An 18324-nucleotide genomic window follows, 5' to 3' on the forward strand; every position below is an offset into this window, starting at 1 on the left:
ACGTTCCTCCATCTCAGGCATCGCTCATGCCCCGTCCCCACAAGCCCAGGGCCCGCTGTCCCGCTCACAGTTCCTCTCAACTCTGCAACACGGCCGGTTACACGGACTCTCTGTCCATCCTGGTCACTGAGTCCAGCATCCCTCACTCCTGGTCACTGACTCTGGCGTTCCGCCGCTCCTGGGTCTGTGTCCACAGACTGCCCCTTCTCCTGGTTAGCATCACCTTCTGCTTCTCACACGCTGGCTTCGAGCAGAGGTTTTGATTCACTGGACGTGGTGAATTCCGTGCTGCTGGTCCAGGTTCTGTCACCATCAGGGCCGCGGGGCCTCGTGCCACTCAGCGGTGACGGGCCCTCGGTTCGAGCTGATCTCAGCAATTCTTACTGAAACTTTGTCAAGCAGGCGCCAGCAGCCTCTGTGTGGGGACAGATGTCGCCTCCTGGAGTCGGTGCTCAGTGTCCCGAGTGACAACGGGGCTGCCATGGGCTGGGGGAGAGTCGTATGACGCCCAGCCCTGCAGGAGCCCCTGCATCCCCTGCTCTGCCTGGCCCTGTGGCTCTTCTCCCCGTACAGTCACACAGGCTCAGGGAGCACTGAAGTCCCCTCCCCTCCAGAATGTGCCCACAAACCCCCAACTCCACTCTCTGACTCCTCACACACCTCGGGATCCATGTGGAATACCTCCCTGCCCCATGTCACCAATGCACCTCCAGGATGAGGACTGGACGCTGCAGCTCACCCGTCCACTTCCCTACTCCGGGGTCACAGAGCTAACCGCCAGCTGATGGCATCCAGATGGCTTGCTCGCAGAGTCCAGCTCCCTGGCTGTCTGTGGTGGCAGAGGGGACCTAGTCCCCACTAGTCGATAGAGGCCACAAGCGGAAGTCAGTCTGGCTACAGACAGACGCAGAATCATTTTCCCACAAACATCTGGGCTCCGCTGTCTCCCTGCCGCTGCGGGGTCGGACCCACCAGGTCCTCTTGCTCCCTGTGGGTCAGGGACCTGAGCTGCTCTGCCCTCCGGGAAGCCTGCAGATTCTAGCGCTTGACAGTTTTCTCTGTGAGGGGTTCTGCTCCTGCAGGGCGCTGAAGCCCTCAGAACCGGTGCCAGGCCTGGGAGTCTTCTGTAAATCTCTCCTCTCTCCGTTTCTCTACCATTTTCCTCTGGAATTCCTGTTAGATAACGTTGGGCCTCAGGGATGGATCCATTATTTCTACAGCTTTATCTAATATTTTTCAACTCGCTCTCTTTTTACTCCACTTCCTGGAATAGTTGTTTCTCTCCAGATCACTGGGCTGGTCTTTGCTTGTCTTCCTCCCTCAATAACTCATCACCAATGCTCATCGAGATCCTGTCACTGGTCAGGCACGTCTCCTGGAACAGGACAGGAGCTCACGTCCGGAGCTCAGGCCCAAGGAGCTTGGTCTGCTTGGCCGGCACAGCAGCGAACAGCCAAGTGGTTAACAGGTTCACGTGTAATCAACACGTGTTGGTTCAAGGCCAGATACAACAAGAGAAACGCAGGCGACAGTCGACCCCCTGGTGGCCGCCACCTCAGGCTGAGGGAGAGACAGGGCCCCAGAGGGCAGGAGACAGGAGGCACGGGGCCACGCTCCCTCCTGTGCAGACGGTCGGAGTTGAACACAAACACGTTTTTATTACATTCAGTTGTCAGGAAGAAGGTTCAGAGGCGAGACACGTATGCATTTCAGATCCTCAGAGAAAACAGGTTTTCACAGCAGCAATGTAGATGGCATTGCTGAGCATCTAACGGGAAGTCATTCTTCCTGCGCTTGTGTCTTAGGGACACGCGGGCCCACGGGGCAGCAGCCACCCAGGGAGCATTCGAGACCCCCTTCCCTTAGAGACTAACCTGAGAAACACTCTATTCTTACTCAAAACAAGGACTGGCTCCTGTGCAGTTACACCAAGACACCTCGGAGGAAGAGAAAGCCCAGAGCCTCCACCTGGCACGCAGACGCACCACCTGGAGCACAGCAGTGCTGGACTCCACGGCGCCTCCTCCTGCGGCGTCACCTCACTGGCGCGCTGACCGCTCTGGGAGGATCACAGCTCAGCGCACAGCCTGGGCCTTCCGGGCAGCCTGAGCCCAGAAGCAAAGCTCACTTCACCAGACATGGCAAATTCATGCTTGGGCATCTGTCTCGGCCTATTCAATGCAAGACCAACTCCACGCGCCCTGAGGAACGTTACCCGTAAATAAAGGAAGGGGAAGATCTTCACCGCACTGCCGTTCTCGTGTCCTGGAAACACACAGTAACCAAAACAGTCACCTGATCTGGAATGTAAAGTACCACAAGTACAACATTTCGTGTGTATTTTTTTTTTTAATTTTTTTTTCGTGAGGAAGATCAGCCCTGAGCTAACATCCGTGCTAACCCTCCTCTTTTTGCTGAGGAAGACCAGCTCTGAGCTAACATCTATAGCCAATCCTCCTCCTTTTTTTCCCCAAAGCCCCAGTAGATAGTTGTATGTCATAGTTGCACATCCTTCTAGTTGCTGTACGTGGGACGCGGCCTCAGCATGGCCGGAGAAGCGGTGCATCGGTGCGCGCCCAGGATCCGAACCCGGGCCGCCAGTAGCAGAGGGCACGCACTTAACCGCCAAGCCACGGGGCCAGCCCCCTCCTGTGTATTTTAACATTTATAGGTTTCGATATTCAACCTGACCCTTAAAAACTGGCTATGCCTCACGGCTAGAGATGGCTGCAGCCCATTTGTGCCCATTTTCCTCTTTCCCTGACGGGGGTGTGTGCCGGCGCCTCCACTTCCCGCCCACGAGGAGGAAACACACCTGCCTGCTGAAGCGCCCTCACGGTTACCACATGGCTGCCTGCCGCGGGCCTGGCCCTCTGCTTCACTCTGAAAGGCCTCCCGACCCCAGCTTGCCAGCTCTTCTTTTGTTTCTGTAACTCCCTAATAATGGAAAATATGACCTTTATTGGATTCGAGATGTTGTTGGAAGGTAATTTCTCAGTTGGGTGCCCCCGAAGTGGTACCGCCTTCTCTGTGAGCAGCACCACAGTGCCAGGCGGCGGGCCCACTGCTCCTGTGTCTGTGTGGCGGGGAGTGCTCAGCGAGTGTCGGCAAGGTCGTCAGAGGGACTTTCGTCTGCTTTTGAGGTGACGGCGCTCGAGAGTGGAAACCCCCCTCTCAGACAAGGTGGCACGGGACACCCAGGGAGACTGTGCTGCTGGGACGAGGAGTGAGGAGCTGTGGGAGGAGGCAGGCAGAGGCCAGCCTCTGCACCAAGAGAGAGCTCAGGTCTTCTCTCCCACATCCTCCAGCACAGATGGCTGCTGTATTTCTCTGTGTGCACTCACATCTGAAGGAAGGAGACACGGACCCAGAGGAAGGCTCACGAACAGCCAATCCAGCTCCATCCCTAATGTGACTCCCTCACCCGGCACAGCCTCATGCACGTCACACACTCGCTCCACAGACGCCATGGAACCTCTGCTCTGTGCTCAACAGCTAGGCTCACGGCCTCCGGGCGTTTCTAATGCTTTTTCTCCAATGAAATGAAATGCTGAGGTTCTTGTGTTCGCGTGTCTACCCGTGAGAGTGTAGTCCAGGAGCCTCACATGGCCTCAGGCGCTCGGTACGGGCTCCTTAAATAGTCCTGACGGGATGACCAAAAGACACTGAGTTTTCCTTTGTTGGAAACAAAAACGAAGCAAGAGATAGGGCCCCTGAGTCCAAGCTGGAAATCCTGTCAAAAAGACAAGCCGCTCACACGTGGGGAGGTCACCGGGACTCGCAGATGCCGAGTCCACGTGCAGACAGCACGAACGTCAGACAGCCTGGGCCTCGGTCAGCATCCAGTCAGCACACGGGGACGTAAGAGGGTAAAACAAGACGACGAGGACCAGCAAGGTGGGGAAACGCCCAGGTCGGAGGAAGTAAGACTTCTGCCAGCACATCTAGAGCGTCCTCCCGCGGCAGAACCACATGAAGCCCCAGCTGAGGGCCCGCCCAGACGGAAAGCCTTCTGTTGCTACTTATTTTGTAAACATTTTCATTTCTTTAGGCTTTCCAGCTCCCCAGCTTTCACCCTCCAGTCAAGGCAGGCAGGAGACATGAGGCAGCCCTGGGGGTCTAGTATTAAGATCCCATGCTCTCACGGGGTCTGTGTCTGGTCAGAGAACCACACCACCATCTGTTGGTTGTCACACTGTGGCGGCTGCATGTTGCTGTGACGCTGAAAGCTCTACCACTGGTATTTCAAACATCAGCAGGGTCTCCCATGGTGGACAGGTTTCAGCAGAGCTTCCAGACTAACAAAGATTAGGAAGAAAGACCTGGCCACCCACTTTCAAAAAAATCGGCCATAAAAACCCTATGAATACTAGTGGAGCATTGTCTGATAAAAAGCGCCAGAAGGTGAGAAGATGGCACAAAAAGACCAGGCAGGGCTCCGTCTGCCATTCACAGGGTTGCTAGGAATTGGAATCCTCCCCACAGCGCTGACGACAAAGGGAGATGACGCAGCTGGGACAGCCCACAGGGAAGATCCCTTATCAGGGGCAGGAGGAAGAATGAGTGAGGACGATGGGCCCCAGCCTCCTGATCTGTGGGGTTTGTAAGGGATGGACAACCTCAGGAAAGGAATTTCCAGGCACCTGCAGTTTGGGGAAGGTGAGCCTGTGGCAGAGACGGGTGAGCAGGAAGTGGGGAGAGGGAGGCCTGGAAGCTCAGCCCAGCCAGAATGCCCCCAGGACCCCAAGTCTGTCCCAGCCAGGTGAGGGAAGCCGGGAGGACCGTCTGCCTCAGCAGGCATCACCTGACGTCGGGGGCTAGGTGGCGGTCCCCAAAAGATGTGGCACATCCCAGTTCCGGAACCTGTGAGTGGGACCTCATTTGGAAAAGGGCCTTTGCAGATGTAATCAAGTTAAGGATCTTGAAATGAGGAGATCATCCTGGATTTAGGGTGGCCCTAAACCCAATGACAAGTGTCCTTACAGGAGGCAGACCTCGCAGACACAGAGGAGAGGGCCATGTGCCGACAGAGGCAGAGACAGGAGGGCTGCAGCCACAGCCCAGGAACGCCCACAACCCCAGAAGCTGGGAGAAGAAGGAAGGACCCTCCCCTAGAGCCTCCAGAGGGAGCGCAGCCCAGCCGGACCTCAGACCTCTGCGCTCCAGAGCTGGAAGAGCGTACATGCCTGTCGTTTTAGGGCACCAGGACTGTGGTGTTCATTACGGCAGCCCCAGGAGACTCAAACTTCGACAAGGGAATGACCTGCAGCGGGGAAGAAAGAACGTGTCCGGACTGTGTGCCCAGGCCCTGCCCGTTCTGTCACGTTCTAGTGAGTAAAGTGGGAATAAGTCACCTGCTGCGGGGCAGGGAGAGGCGAGAGGTGACTCTCAGGCAGGAGAGAGACTGTGGGAACGAATCTGCCTTTGCCCAGCGGGCTTCTCAATGGTCCATCATTCCAGCCTTGAGTTTCTCCTGAGCCTGTAACACACCTCGGGGTTGGCCCTAGCCCTTGTAACCTCTGAGAAAGCAGGTCACGAGGGAGAACACACATGCCCACGGGGTTCCTTCCTACATCCGGGCAAACGCTGGCAGAGACACTGTTCCTCCTGTTTACACGAGGAAGGTGACACACAGAGAGGGGAAGTGGCCTGTCCCCACGGTTGGGGGACATGCACTAACCTCGGACACCGGGATTGGGCCCAGAGCCTTTTGCACCTGATCACAGGTGATGCCCATTGTCTCCTGTTCCATCCGGAATCAGAGCCAGTTGTGGAAGGTCCTTGCACATGGAACAGACTTAGACAGCTCTAAGGAAGAAAGCTATGGAATATAAACACAGCTGTGGTGTCAGAAGGAAATTTGTAGCCGTAAAGGCCCACTTCAAAAAAGAAATATCTCAAATTGACAACCTAAACTTCCACCTTAAGAAACCAGAAAAATAAAAGCAAACTAAACTCAATGCGGAAAGAAGGCAATAATGAAGATTAGAACAAAGATGATAAATCAGAGAATAGAAGATGACAGAGAAAAATCAACCAAAAGTGGGGTCTTTGAAAATGTCAACAGCTGACCAAGAAAAGCAAAGACTCAAGGTATTAAAATCAGTAAAAGAGGGGGCACTACTAACGGCCTCACAGAAAGAGAGCAGTTTTACAAGAAATAACAGAAGATGGAGCGAGGCGGACACTCAGTCGGGGGGTAGAGGCTCGGGATTTTTAATTCCCCAAACTGACCTACAGGTTCAACACAGTCCCCACCAAAACGCAGCTGCTATCTGTGCAGAAGTTAACCTGCTGACCCTAAACTTCATGTGGGAATGAAAGGAGCTCAGAACAGCCACACGACCACGAAAACAAGGACCACATGGACGACTCACCTCCTGATTTCCAAACTCATTGCGACTCTGAAGTGACCAGACCGCAAGGGCACAGGGAGAGGCACGCAGATCAGCAGACAGGAACAGAGTCCCCAAGACGCCACACACTTATCGTCCAAGACAGCCAACAAAGACACAAGACAGTTCGGTGGGAAAGAAGGGTCTTTCCAACAAATGGTGCTGGCACAACTGGGTATTCAAACGCAAAAGAGTGAACGCAGACCCCACCTCACGCCATACACAAAAATCAACTCCAAATGTGTCCAAGCCCCATGGGTAAGAGCTAAAGCCATCAAAATCTTAGAAGGAAAACACAGGTGTAAGTCTTCATGATCTTGGATTAGGAGATGCTTTCTTAGATAGGTACCTAAAACACAGCAACAAAGTAGATAAATTGCCTTTCATCAAAATTTAAAACTTCTGTATTACAAGACACTATGAAGAAAGTGAAGACAACCAACAGAACGACAGAAAATATTTCCAAATTGTATATCTGAAAAGGGCCTAGTATCCAGAATATATGAAAAGCTCTTACATCTTAATAATAAAAATACTAATAACCCAATTTAAAGTCAGCAAAGGACTTGTACAGACATTTCTTGGAGAAGATCTAGACATGGCCAACAAGGACAAGCAAGGATGGTCGGCATCTTCAGTCATGACGTTTAGAGAAATGTACGTCAAAACCACTTCATGCCCACAAGGATGGCCACAATAAACAGACAGCCAGGGGCCAGCCCAGTGGCGCAGCAGTTAAGTTCATGCTCTCCACTTTGGTGGCCCAGGGTTCGCAGGTTCAGATCCCAGGTGCGGACCGACGCACCGGTTGTCAGGCCATGCTGTGGCGGCGTCCCATATAAAGTAGAGGAAGACAGGCATGGATGTTAGCCCAGGGCCAATCTTCCTCAGCAAAAAGAGGAGGATTGGCAACGGATGTTAGCTCAGAGCTAATCTTCCTCTCACACACACACACACAAGACAGCCAATAGCAAGTGTTGGCAAGGATGTGGAGAAACTGGAGCCCTTGCACACTGCTTGTGGGTGTAGAATGGGTCAGCCACTGCGGGAAACAGTCTGGCAGCTTCTCAAAAAGTTAAACATAGAGTTACACCTGACCCAGCAACTCCACTCCCAGATCCAAGAGACATGAAAACATAATTTTGTACAAACACTTGTATAAGAATTTTCAGAGCAGTATTATTCACAACAGCCAAAAAGTGGAAACAACCCAAATGTCCATCGATGGATGATGGATAAACAAATGTGGTCCATCCACACAATGGGGTACTACTCAGCCATTAAAATGAATAAAGCACTGACACAGGCTACAACACGGATGAACCTTGGAAACATCATGCTGAGTGAAATAAGCCAGACACAAAAGGCCACATAGTGTATGACTCCATTTATATTAAAAGTCCAGAACGGGAAAATCCATAGAGAGAGAGTGGATTCGCAGTTGCCAGGGGCTGGGGGAGGGGATGGGGTGTGACTGCTCACAGGCACGGCGTTTCCTCTTGGGGTGATGGAAAGTTCTGGAGTTAGACAATTGTTAGTGGTGCTGGTTGCACAACCTTGTGAATATACTAATATTGTGCACTTTAAAATGTTGAATTTTATGATATGGAAAGGATATTTTTTAGTGAAAAAAAGTACAGGGGAAGGGGAGGGAAGGAAAGAAAAGCTACTGGTTCCTCAGAAACTTGTGATGTCCTTGATGGAGGATATGAGCCTGGTGGGACATGGTGGGATCCCCACTCCTCCGTTCCCCTCACTACACCCTGTGGGGACCCCTCAGCCCCGGGACCCTGAACAAAGTGTGCAAGGGTGTATACAGGTGTACTAGCACGTAGTAGTGTGTGGGCTAGCATGTACGCTAGAGTGTGCGCTAGAGTCTGTACTAGACTGTGCACTAGAGCGCATGCTAGAGTCTGCGCTAGAGTCTGTGGTAGTGTGTGCTCAAGTCTGTGGTAGTGTGCGCTAGAGTCTGCACTAGACTGCACACTAGAGTCTGCGCTAGAGTGTGCGCAAGAGTCTGCGCTAGAGTCTGTGGTAGTGTGCGCTAGAGTCTGCACTAGAGTCGGTGGTAGTGTGCGTTAGAGTCTGCGCTAGCGTGTAGTAGAGTGTACGCTAGTGTGTCAGCATGTGTTAGCATGTGTACTAGCCTGTGTGCACTGTGCACTAGGAAGAAGCAAGCAGGACTCCATCAGGAACACACCGGGCAGCAGACCCTGGTCCTTTAACTGAAAAGATGTCTGCACAGAGGTATTTGGGGAGCTCAGCTGCCCTCGCCTGTCTGGGCGACACCACTGACAACACTCCCCCAGAGACTCCAACCTGCAGCCACTGCCCTGTGCTCCTCGTCCACAGACAAGGGTACAGTTCCCGCTTCTCCACAACTGTGTGACATGGGAAGCAGGGTGGGAGAATGGAGCCCCCAGGCCATCACAGTCCTGACGAACTGCCCTGTTCGTCACACCCCGTGGGCATGGGGTGCACGTGGGCGTGGGGTGCACATGGGCATGGGGTACAGGTGGGCATGGGGTGCACGTGGGCATGCTCACACATGCTGCTACTTCCTGCAAAGCCACGCCCTGGTCTAGCAGGGACCTGGGGGACAATCATTGTTTGGTTGATGGCCGCAGAGCCCAGAACTGAGGCTGCTCTTCAGAGGCCGGTGGCTGAAGCTGCTGACAGGACGGGCAGAGGCCCACAGCCTTCCTGAGACCCCTTCCCGCAACCCACAGGTGTTCGTCGAGTGCCTGGATGCTCGGGACCCACCCATGGGTGGAACAGGGCTGGCGTTCTGGAGAGGAAGTCGGCGTGAGCAGCGAGTGAGGGGGTGAGGGGCAGGCAAAGGAGGAGCCAGCCCAGACCCCAGACCCCACGACCAGGAGAGCAAGGAGGCAGCGTGCCTGGATGGGGGCAGTGGGAGATGTGGTCAGGAAGGCAGGGGACATGCCAGGTGGGATGGGAGCAGGTCCACAGACCCACAATGGCAGCCGTCTCCCCCAATGCCAAGCTCAGCGGCTGCTCCTCTGTGCAGCCGTCTCTGTGGCCTTCCCCTTCTCTGGGTCCGTCCCAGCACGCTGTGGCCTCTGGGCCTCCCCTTCCTCTGCTGGCCCCTGTGACAGCCCTCCCCACACCTCTGGCCTTCCAGTAAGAGAGTGTTTCGGCACATGACACATCCCTACATGGTGCTTGTTACAGCAGGCGGGAGCTGTCCAAAGCGGGAGCCTGGCTGACATGGGAGCCCATGGCACCTCTGGCAGCGAGCAGGCGCTCAGAGGTACATGCTGCACGAGGGACGGACGGACGGAGCAGTGAGCGCCGGGCCTCCGTGAGGCAGCCCAGCCTGGAGAAAGCCCTGCCCACCAGGCAGGTGCCACCTCGGACGTCAGCACCGAGCCCCTCACCGCAGCTGCGCAGCCTCCCAGGGACAATGGCGAGATGAGTGTGACAGGCCCGATTCCCAAACGTGAGAGGCCCGAGTCCCGCTCAGCACTCGCGGAGACGCCAGCGGGAGAGGAAGCAGCGTCTCATTTCCTCTGGGGGCTCCTTCCCACTCCGCTGGACAGACGGGCTGTGAGACGAACTGCAACATGCCCAGGACACGGGTATCTGCCAGGCCCTGTTCCAGGTGTTGGGGACCCAGCCCCTGCCCTCCAGGTTCGCATTCCAGGGCGAGTGCACCAAACACAGTCCCCACCGCAGGCACATCGGTGTGCCAAGGGGCGGGCAGGACACCGAGGGCTGGCTGTGCCTGCTCCAAAGGGAGACGGCCCCTTGGGGACATCTGAGCAGAGACTTGAATGAAAGGGGATCTGAAGGAGGGCATTCCAGGCAGAGAGGCACAGAAGCAAAGAGGCAGAGGCGGCTTGTTCCGTCTGAGGACCCCCAGGAAAGCCCCTCTCCGGGGCAGGTGGGCAGCAGGGCCCCGGCCCAATGAGGTTAGTTCCTGCCCCTCCTGGGCACACAGGAAGGAGCGGATGTCCCCCACAGCGCTGACCTCCGCGTGTGGCCAAGCGCTGGTGTGTCTGGAGCCTGATGAGGCGGGTTCGAGCAGACGTCAGAGCAGGAACGCGGTCGACTGGAGCCAGGTGGGCAGCAGAGGGGAGAAAGCTGTTCCAGAGCAATCCCAGCTCACTGCTGGCGTGAATTTAAACCAGTGAGAAACACGGAGTTTGTGGGGCCCGCTCCTAACCAGGCTCGCTGCAGGGCGCCGTCGTCTGCAAGGGTCCAAGCCTGAAGCTACAGCCTGAGGCTACTCTGTTCCAGGATTTGCTCCTCCCAGGAAACATGAGCTGCACAGAACCTTCCCAGTTCCCATCCTGACACTTTCTCTAAACCACAGCTCCTTAAAAAAAGCAAAACCAAAAAAGGGGCCAGGTGCCCAGCACGCCCGTGTTTCCTATCAGAACCCCAAGCCCTCAGCCTGAGGTCCGAGTCATGGGCTCTGGGACTTCGTGTGCCAGCAGCGGGAGACTGGACAGAGCTGCCGCCCACAGTCCCAACTCTAGATATTTGTGTTCCTGGAACCACAGCCCAACGTGCACCCTAACAAGACCCGGAGAGCCGGCGGCCGCAGAGTCCTGCTGTCACACGCGGACTTGGAGGTGGACGGACGTGGGATGAACGTGCCCAGCCAGCAAATCAAGGCAAGGTCTCCCTGCCCACAAATGTGTGGGCATCAAGGGGCTGCATGCACTCCTTGACCAGCCGGCATTTCGGCAGGATCAGCAGGAAGGCCCTCTCGATCTCTCGTGGGCCCCACCACCAAAGGACTGACCTCCACATGTCTTCACGTCCTTCCTGACAGAGCAGGCCAACCCCCAACTGCCCTTCACTCGGAGGAGCCACCTGGTTCTCCAACCCCTGGGCCACTCCGGGGTGGGGCAGAGCCCACCTTCCACCGCTGCCCACTGGTCCTGAAAGATGGGCACGTGGGCTGGTAAAGACACAGGCAGGGTTCACTGGGCAGGCAGCGAGAGAGGAGGGTCTCCACTGGGACGTGTGCACCTTGAGGCCTGGGGTCAGAGGGCTATGGAGTGTGCAAAATGGTGTGTGTGTCTCGGCATCTTCTGAGAGTCCACGCTTCCTACAGGTGACCTAAGGGATCCGCGACCCTCAAGGCCGAGAACCCCACCAAGAGATATGGAGACCACCTTTAGACACGTGCACAGACGTGCATGCTCATGCACCTGCACACTCACGCATGTGCAGACACACCAAGCATCAGGGCGGGAGGAGCTCTGGATTCGGGGTCATTCAGGCCCCGGCTCTGCCCTCTGGCCTCGAACATGCCACCTCACCACTTCCTCTTTCTAACGCCGGGTGTGACACCAACGTCTCTGTCTAAACATCGCCCTGAATGACTCTGGCTGTTTGCAAAAGCCAAACACGTCACCTCCAGGACAAGCATTTGCTCTTTCGAGGGTATTCAGAACTACATGTTAGAACCTTTGAAAACGACGTCGTCTGGGGGAATCACTGAGTCTGGGAAGAATTTGGATTCATTTGTTTGAAAAACAGCTACCCGCCCCACTCCCAGGGAGCAGACCAGCAGCGATGGCCGTCTGGGTCTTACCGCGTGGCCAGCTTGTGGCAGACAACGCCTGTGTCGGTGATGACCTCACTCAGCCGCAGCTCCAGGTGGACCTTGCCCTGAAAGCACAAGGACAGAGGTCATGGCCACAAGTGGCAGAGTCTCTGTTCACAAACGTGTGGTGACGCCTGACCCCAAGAGGTGTCCACTGCGCTTCCACCCGCCCCCAACTCAGAACCCAGGGACCAGGATGGGTGTGGCTTCCCACAGAGTTACAGATTCCAGCCATTGGGCTCCTAGCTCCGCTGACAGCAGCCGCCATCTCAGAAGAAAGAAGTTAAAAAGCACAAGCAACGGTGGAGAAGCACTGTCCCCACATGTCTGCTTGCTACAGGTTATGTTGCCCACACAGTGTGGGCCTGCGGTCTGGGCAACTGTGTCGGAGGCCTCAGTGCTTCTGTGTCCACGCTGAGGCCTGGATCAGAGGCCAGGGAATGTTAGTCCTGCTTCTCTGGCAGGAGGCTAGTGCTCACGGATGCTTCTATAAGGAGAGCAGAGGTGCTGTATTTCTACCCGTGTCTGCCCACAGGGTCACACTAGCGGGAAGACAGTGCGGACAGCGAGGAGGACGTGACCAGGGCGTCATCAGGGGTCAAGGGTCATGAGGGGGAGAGGAAGAAGAGGCATAAAGAAAAGAAGAAATAACAATAACATCTGTCCCTCAAATCCAGCAGTGAGTGTGATGTGCACACTTACGTGAGTGTGACACATGCACTTACGTGAGACAGTGAGTGTGACTCGTGTGCTTACATGAGTGTGATGCACGCACTTACGTGAGAGTGACATGTGCCTTTAGTGAGAGGTGCGTGCTTACGCAAGACGGTGAGTGTGAAGCGTGCGCTTACTTGAGACGGTGAGTGTGACACATGCTTACGTGAAACGGTGAATGTGATGTGCACTTACGTGAGAGTGACACGTGTGCCTAAGTGAGAGTGTGACGCACACACTTACGTAAGACGGTGAGTGTGACACGTGGGCTTACATGATAGTGTGAAGCTCGCACTTATGTGAGACGGTGAGTGTGATGCGTGCGCTTACGTGAGAGTGTGACACGTGCACTTACGTGCGATAGTGGGACAAGTGCGCTTATGTGAGAGTGAGTGTGACACATGCGCTAACATGAGACGGTGAGTGTGATGCGTGCACTCATGTAAGAGTATGTATCGTATCGCTGAATTAAAACCATCTAGAAAAAGGAGGCTGGATTGATCATCCCTAGGTCCTTTCTGACCAGGACGTCTGGACCCTGCAGCCTGGGGAGCTGATGGCCGCCTCGTCTCAGAGGATCCAGGATAGGGTGGATGAGACAGGACAGAGCAGGCGGGCGAGAGAGCGCGGGCAGGATTGCTTGGCCGGCCCCCACAGCCTCCTGAGCTTGCTCCTCTGGACGCCCCTGTGGACACTCCTGTGCGGCCGGCTCCCCTTGGCAGCTCCAGAGACTCCTGAGTGTCCTCCCCCCCGGGCGTGTGCTGTCCCGTCCCGACACCGGCTGCTCTACTCCTCTTCACCCATCGGCGCTCCAGCATACCATCCACACAGCTCCAGTCTGCAGCTCCAGCGTCCGGCCCCCATGAGGTCCTGGGATGAGCTCATCTGTGTCTCCCCGGACCGTGTCCTGGGGCGTCGGTAGGGAGAATGTGCTGGCCTTTCGCCAGCAGAAATCCCGGTTCTGGACCAGTTCCGTGAGAAACCATCTGGCCAACAACGTGAGGTTTCTGGATCCGCGTCCCCACGTCGCTGCCCCCGATAACCGGCCCTTCTGGCTGAGGGAAGGCCGTGCCGATGGCGTGATCCAAACAGCTCACTGTCCTTTCGCCTGCTGGAATCAGAGCCTGAACTTTGAACCACCCAAGAAGCGTTTCACCAAAATGCACGTGGCACTGATTACGAGAAAGGAGAGGGCCCAACCCAGACGTCTCCATCACAACAGCCTTGAGGACGTCCATGACGTGAGGGAGAGCCAGGTCATGGAGGGCTCCCTGCACTCCAGAGCTGAGACACAGGGAGCTCGCCCGCCCCTGAGCCTGGCCCCACGTGGAAGCATCGCCGTTGTCCTTTGACAGAGGCACCAGGATCCACTTATTTGGAAAATAAACAAGAAACCAGGACCTGGGGTGAGACAGCTCGGGGGTGACGCCTCTCCAGCCTGGTCTACGTGTGCCTCCTTCACCCTAGCCCCTCGCATCCTCATGTCCGCGTGTGTCCCAGGCGGCCACATGCTCTGCAGGCCCATCCTTGGGGCAGGGGTGATACTGGAAAGTACATGTGCCATAAACACTGGCTGCAACTTCCCCACAGAAGCCTTTCTTACAGCAAATCAGCTCCTCCCTTTAATGGGCTCGGGGATTGCGAGCCCAAACAAGTGGCTGCTCCCGAAGGCCACAGCATGGGGCCAGCCCGCAGCATTGCAGGAGGACAGCTTCGAGATTCCCCACAAGATGCAGCCCACGCAGCTGCCACGCCCACGACGACGACACGGGAGATCTGCGCGGACAGGGCAGCAGGGCCCCCTGATGATGAGGACGCCAGGGTCGGCCTCCTCCTGGGGCAGACGGCACAAGGCCCCAACCGTGGCAGTCCCGACCTCAGGAGCCCCGACCTCGGCCTGGGCGCCCACGCCACACCCAGCTGTGGACAGGGCTGGGTGCTGGCCTCTCGGGCCTTCCCCTCACCTGCCAGAAAGAGTGGCCGCAGGGAGGGTGGGAGCTCTGGGCAGCCAAGATGCCCAAGGATAAGTCCAGGACACCAGGACCAGCCCGTCGGCATCACATCCCTGTGATCCTGGGCGATGCCCAGTGACCTGAGCACAGAGCCAACATCTGCAAAGGGCTTTGACCGGTGCCCGCCACGTGGACTCTCGGAGTGCCTGCGGAGGGACACGCTCGCCTGGAGCAGCCAGCCTCCCCAGGAACCAATGGGCTCTTCCCACAGGGAGCCCTTGGGAGCTTCTACCGGATGCGTCCCTCATCTGACAAGCATGCAAACAACCGCTCCGGGGTCAGCCTCCACCTGCGCACGTGTCTGGTCCCAACCCCCTGGCTGACTGCCCACCCCTGCAGCCGGCGGGAGTAAATCCTCAGGCCAGTAACCAATGAGGGGCCTCAGTGCCAGCTGGATCCTCAGGCAGAGAAGACAAAGACTCAGGGTGACAGCAGGGCCTGTGACAGAGCTGCTCCTGCAGCAGGGGTGAGAGCTCTCCGGATGACCCATGGTCTCAGCACAAGCCCACAAGGTGGGCGCTGTCCCCTCAGCTGAGATGAGGACACGGGGGCTGACAGCAACACCCCGCCCTCATACCAAGCCCAGGACGAGAGCTCGTGACAAAGGGACAGAGTCAGAACTCGGCACAGGACGGCTCTGTGACGTGTGTTCACTGCATCCTCAGGCGCCCTGGGCACCACTCCTTCATGGATTACTCTTTAAGACTGGCAACGGCCATTCAGACCGACATGTCACTGACGTATCTTACTCAGGCTCCAAAAAGCCAAAGAACGCATCTGGGTTGGATGGACCCGGGCCGCTGATGCCCGTTTCCTGTTTCCCCCAGAAAGACCCCGTGCCGGCCGTGCTTCCTCCCGGGCGAGCACTTCCTCACCACGACCGTACTGAGCTCAACAAACAGAACAACACAAACACCACCCAGGGCGGGAGGCTGCCGAGGAACTCAGCAAACCTGCGGCCCCCAGCTCACGTCTGCCTCATGGCTTCGCTAAGGTCTGGGCGGTGCCTCTCGCGCTGTGGGCGACAGGCAACCTCCTGCACAAACAACCACAAATGCCGCACCCCAGGCATTGAGGGCCACACCCTCCGCCTCGGGGCAGGAAGGGCGGGTTTTCTGGGCTCAGCCTCCGCAGCCAGCCTCTTGGCCCACAGAACCTTCGACACAGACATGTCTGAGCTACACGAACCCCACGGCGCCCTCCGAGAAACTGCCCCAGGCTTGTGTGGACCCCACAGAGGCTGTCTCCACAGGGGTCACAGACCCCATCCGCTGAGCAAGGGGTCCCAGCCTGGCAAGCCCTGGGACCCCGACTGGGGCAGGTCAAGCCCAATGGTACAGCCGAATCCTGCCCAGTAACTGTGACCCGGGCAAGATGGACGGAGACCCAGGCAGCTGTCCTGCATCTATCTTGGTTTACGTGGACAGAAAACCTTAGGACAGAGCATTAAAAATGCTGATTGGATAGTTTTTCCCATTCCTATTTGAGGTGAATAATGACATCAAGAAGTTTAAAAAAGCAGCTGTGAACTGACAGCAGCACCGACCCACCAGGTCCAATTCCACCTGGAAACTCTTCACCAACAACAGAGAACATGTCCCCAAGCTCACACGACATCCCAGACAGACCCCCTGGGCCCTAAACCACACAGGACACATCTAAAGGAACAGAAATCACACGTGTCTGCTCACAGACCACATGGGAACTAAACTAGCAGTCAGTAACAGAAAGACACCTGGAAATCCCAAAACATGTGGACACTACACCACACACTTCCAAACAACAGAGAGGCCAAAGAAGAGGTCTCAAGAGAAATTGAAAAGTATTTTGAATTCATTTCTTTCCATAAATAAAACTTATCAAAATTTGTGGGATGCAGCAAAAGCAGTGTTTCGAGGGAATTTTCAGCATTGAATGCATATTGGAAAAGAAGAAAGACCTGAAATCAGTCATCTAAGCTTCCACCTCAAGAAACTAGACAAAGAAGAGCAAATTAAATCCAAAGTGGGCAGAAAAACAGAAGTAACAAGAACGAGAGCAGAAATCGATGATTGAAAACAGGAAATAGAGAAAATCAACAAACCCAAAAGCTGGTTTTTTGAAAAGATCAATAAAACTGATAAACCTCTAGACATGCCAACTAGGAAAAGAGAGACAGTACACAGATTACCACTCACTAATGAAGACGGGGGCCGTCACCCCCGTTCCAGGAAGCTGTCCTGGGTGGCTTGGCGTTGGGGGTTCGCACCATGCCCTTGTCACACCAACAGGATACACAGCTTGGAGGGTGACCCCATGTCAACCTTGGCCTCCGTCAGTAATCACTATTGATGTTGGCCCAGTGAGCGTGACGAGTGCACACAGACGTCAATAGTAGTCATGGTGCCAGAGAGGGGCACACGGGTTCTGTGAACTTTCCCTCAACCTTTCTGCAAATCTAAGACTGCCCGAAAAATAAACTTTATTAATTCCAAAGGGAAAGAGCGCTGGTGGTTCCATATGATTTCCTCAGGCAGGCGTCAGGTCCCTGGTCCGCAGATGCTACGTGCATGCAGCAGGGAGCAGCCTCCCTGAGTCCTGACCTGCAGGGCTGCGGGGCAGACCAGCGATCAGTGCAAAGGTCAGCAGAGGTCAGCGCAGAGGTTAGCACGTCAGCAGAAGTCAGCTCAGAAGTTAGCAGAGGTCAGTGTAGAGATCAGCACAGAGGTCAGCAGAAGTCACCAAAGAGGTCAGCAGAGGTCAGCGCAGAGGTCAGCAGAGGTCAACGTAAAGGTCAGCAGAGGTCAGCAAAGAGGAGAATCTGGGACCACGCAACTGAGCTCTGGGACCTTCTGCCCGCTGTGAGGAGGTGAGACTACTGAGAAGAGAGAAGATGAAAGTAAAGAGCAAACCGAACAAAAGAAACGCAGAAACGGACGTCGAGGGGAAGGAAGGAGGCCGGACCTCGTCCTTGCCCTCCTGCACATCCTGGGACCCATAGAAAGGTTCAAAGCTGGGTCCTGGGAAGTGGATTCTTCCAGAAATTCTCCAAACAGGACTGTCTGACCCACAAGAGGAACATCCCGGAGAGTCCACTGTGAGGCGGTTTCTGCCCCATCTAGTGGTGCAAGAACGCAATGACCTAGTGGGGCTGTCAGGGTCTGTGGGGTCGGCTCACCTGTCTGCGCACTTTCCTGAACACACACTTTGATAACAAGTTTACCAAGACAAAACAGAGCATCGAGCAGAGTCGTTGGCTGCCGCCATCCTTGGAGGAGTCGGGGGACTGGGCGGCTCAGGTGCTGGGGGCTGCCCCTCCCACTCAGCACCAAGAGGGCCCGCGGTGGAAAGAAGAGACACCTCCAGATGCGAGCTGTGACGTCCTACAGCACAGGCCACAGTCCAGGCCCGTCCCTGCCAACCGCCTCATTATGATGTCCCCATGTTCTGATGTCCCCATGTCCTGATGTCCCCATGTCCTGTTGTCCCCACGGAAGGTCAGGGAAGGAACAGAGTGATGAGCTCTTTTTAATAAAGTGATTTACCAGACACCTTTGCAGACAGTTCCAGAAGGAAGCAAGGCAGGTTTTTTTTCTGTCAGGAAGATCAGCCCTGAGCTAACATCCATGCCAATCCTCCTCTT

At 55.7% G+C, this 18324-nt stretch overlaps 1 protein-coding gene across 5 annotated transcripts in view; it reads right to left on the reverse strand.

The window, feature by feature from the left end:
* RASA3 (RAS p21 protein activator 3) overlaps positions 1–18324 on the reverse strand; it is a 140030-nt gene that overhangs the window by 35313 nt on the left and 86393 nt on the right. For all 5 annotated transcript variants that reach the window (XM_058548553.1, XM_058548554.1, XM_058548552.1 and 2 more), the window contains one exon: positions 11965–12041. In XM_058548553.1, the coding sequence (XP_058404536.1) occupies positions 11965–12041 (77 nt within the window). The remainder of the gene's footprint in view (positions 1–11964; positions 12042–18324) is intronic.

The sequence above is a fragment of the Diceros bicornis genome, chromosome 9 (genome assembly GCF_020826845.1).
Source record: "Diceros bicornis minor isolate mBicDic1 chromosome 9, mDicBic1.mat.cur, whole genome shotgun sequence".
In the NCBI taxonomy this organism is placed as follows: domain Eukaryota; kingdom Metazoa; phylum Chordata; class Mammalia; order Perissodactyla; family Rhinocerotidae; genus Diceros; species Diceros bicornis.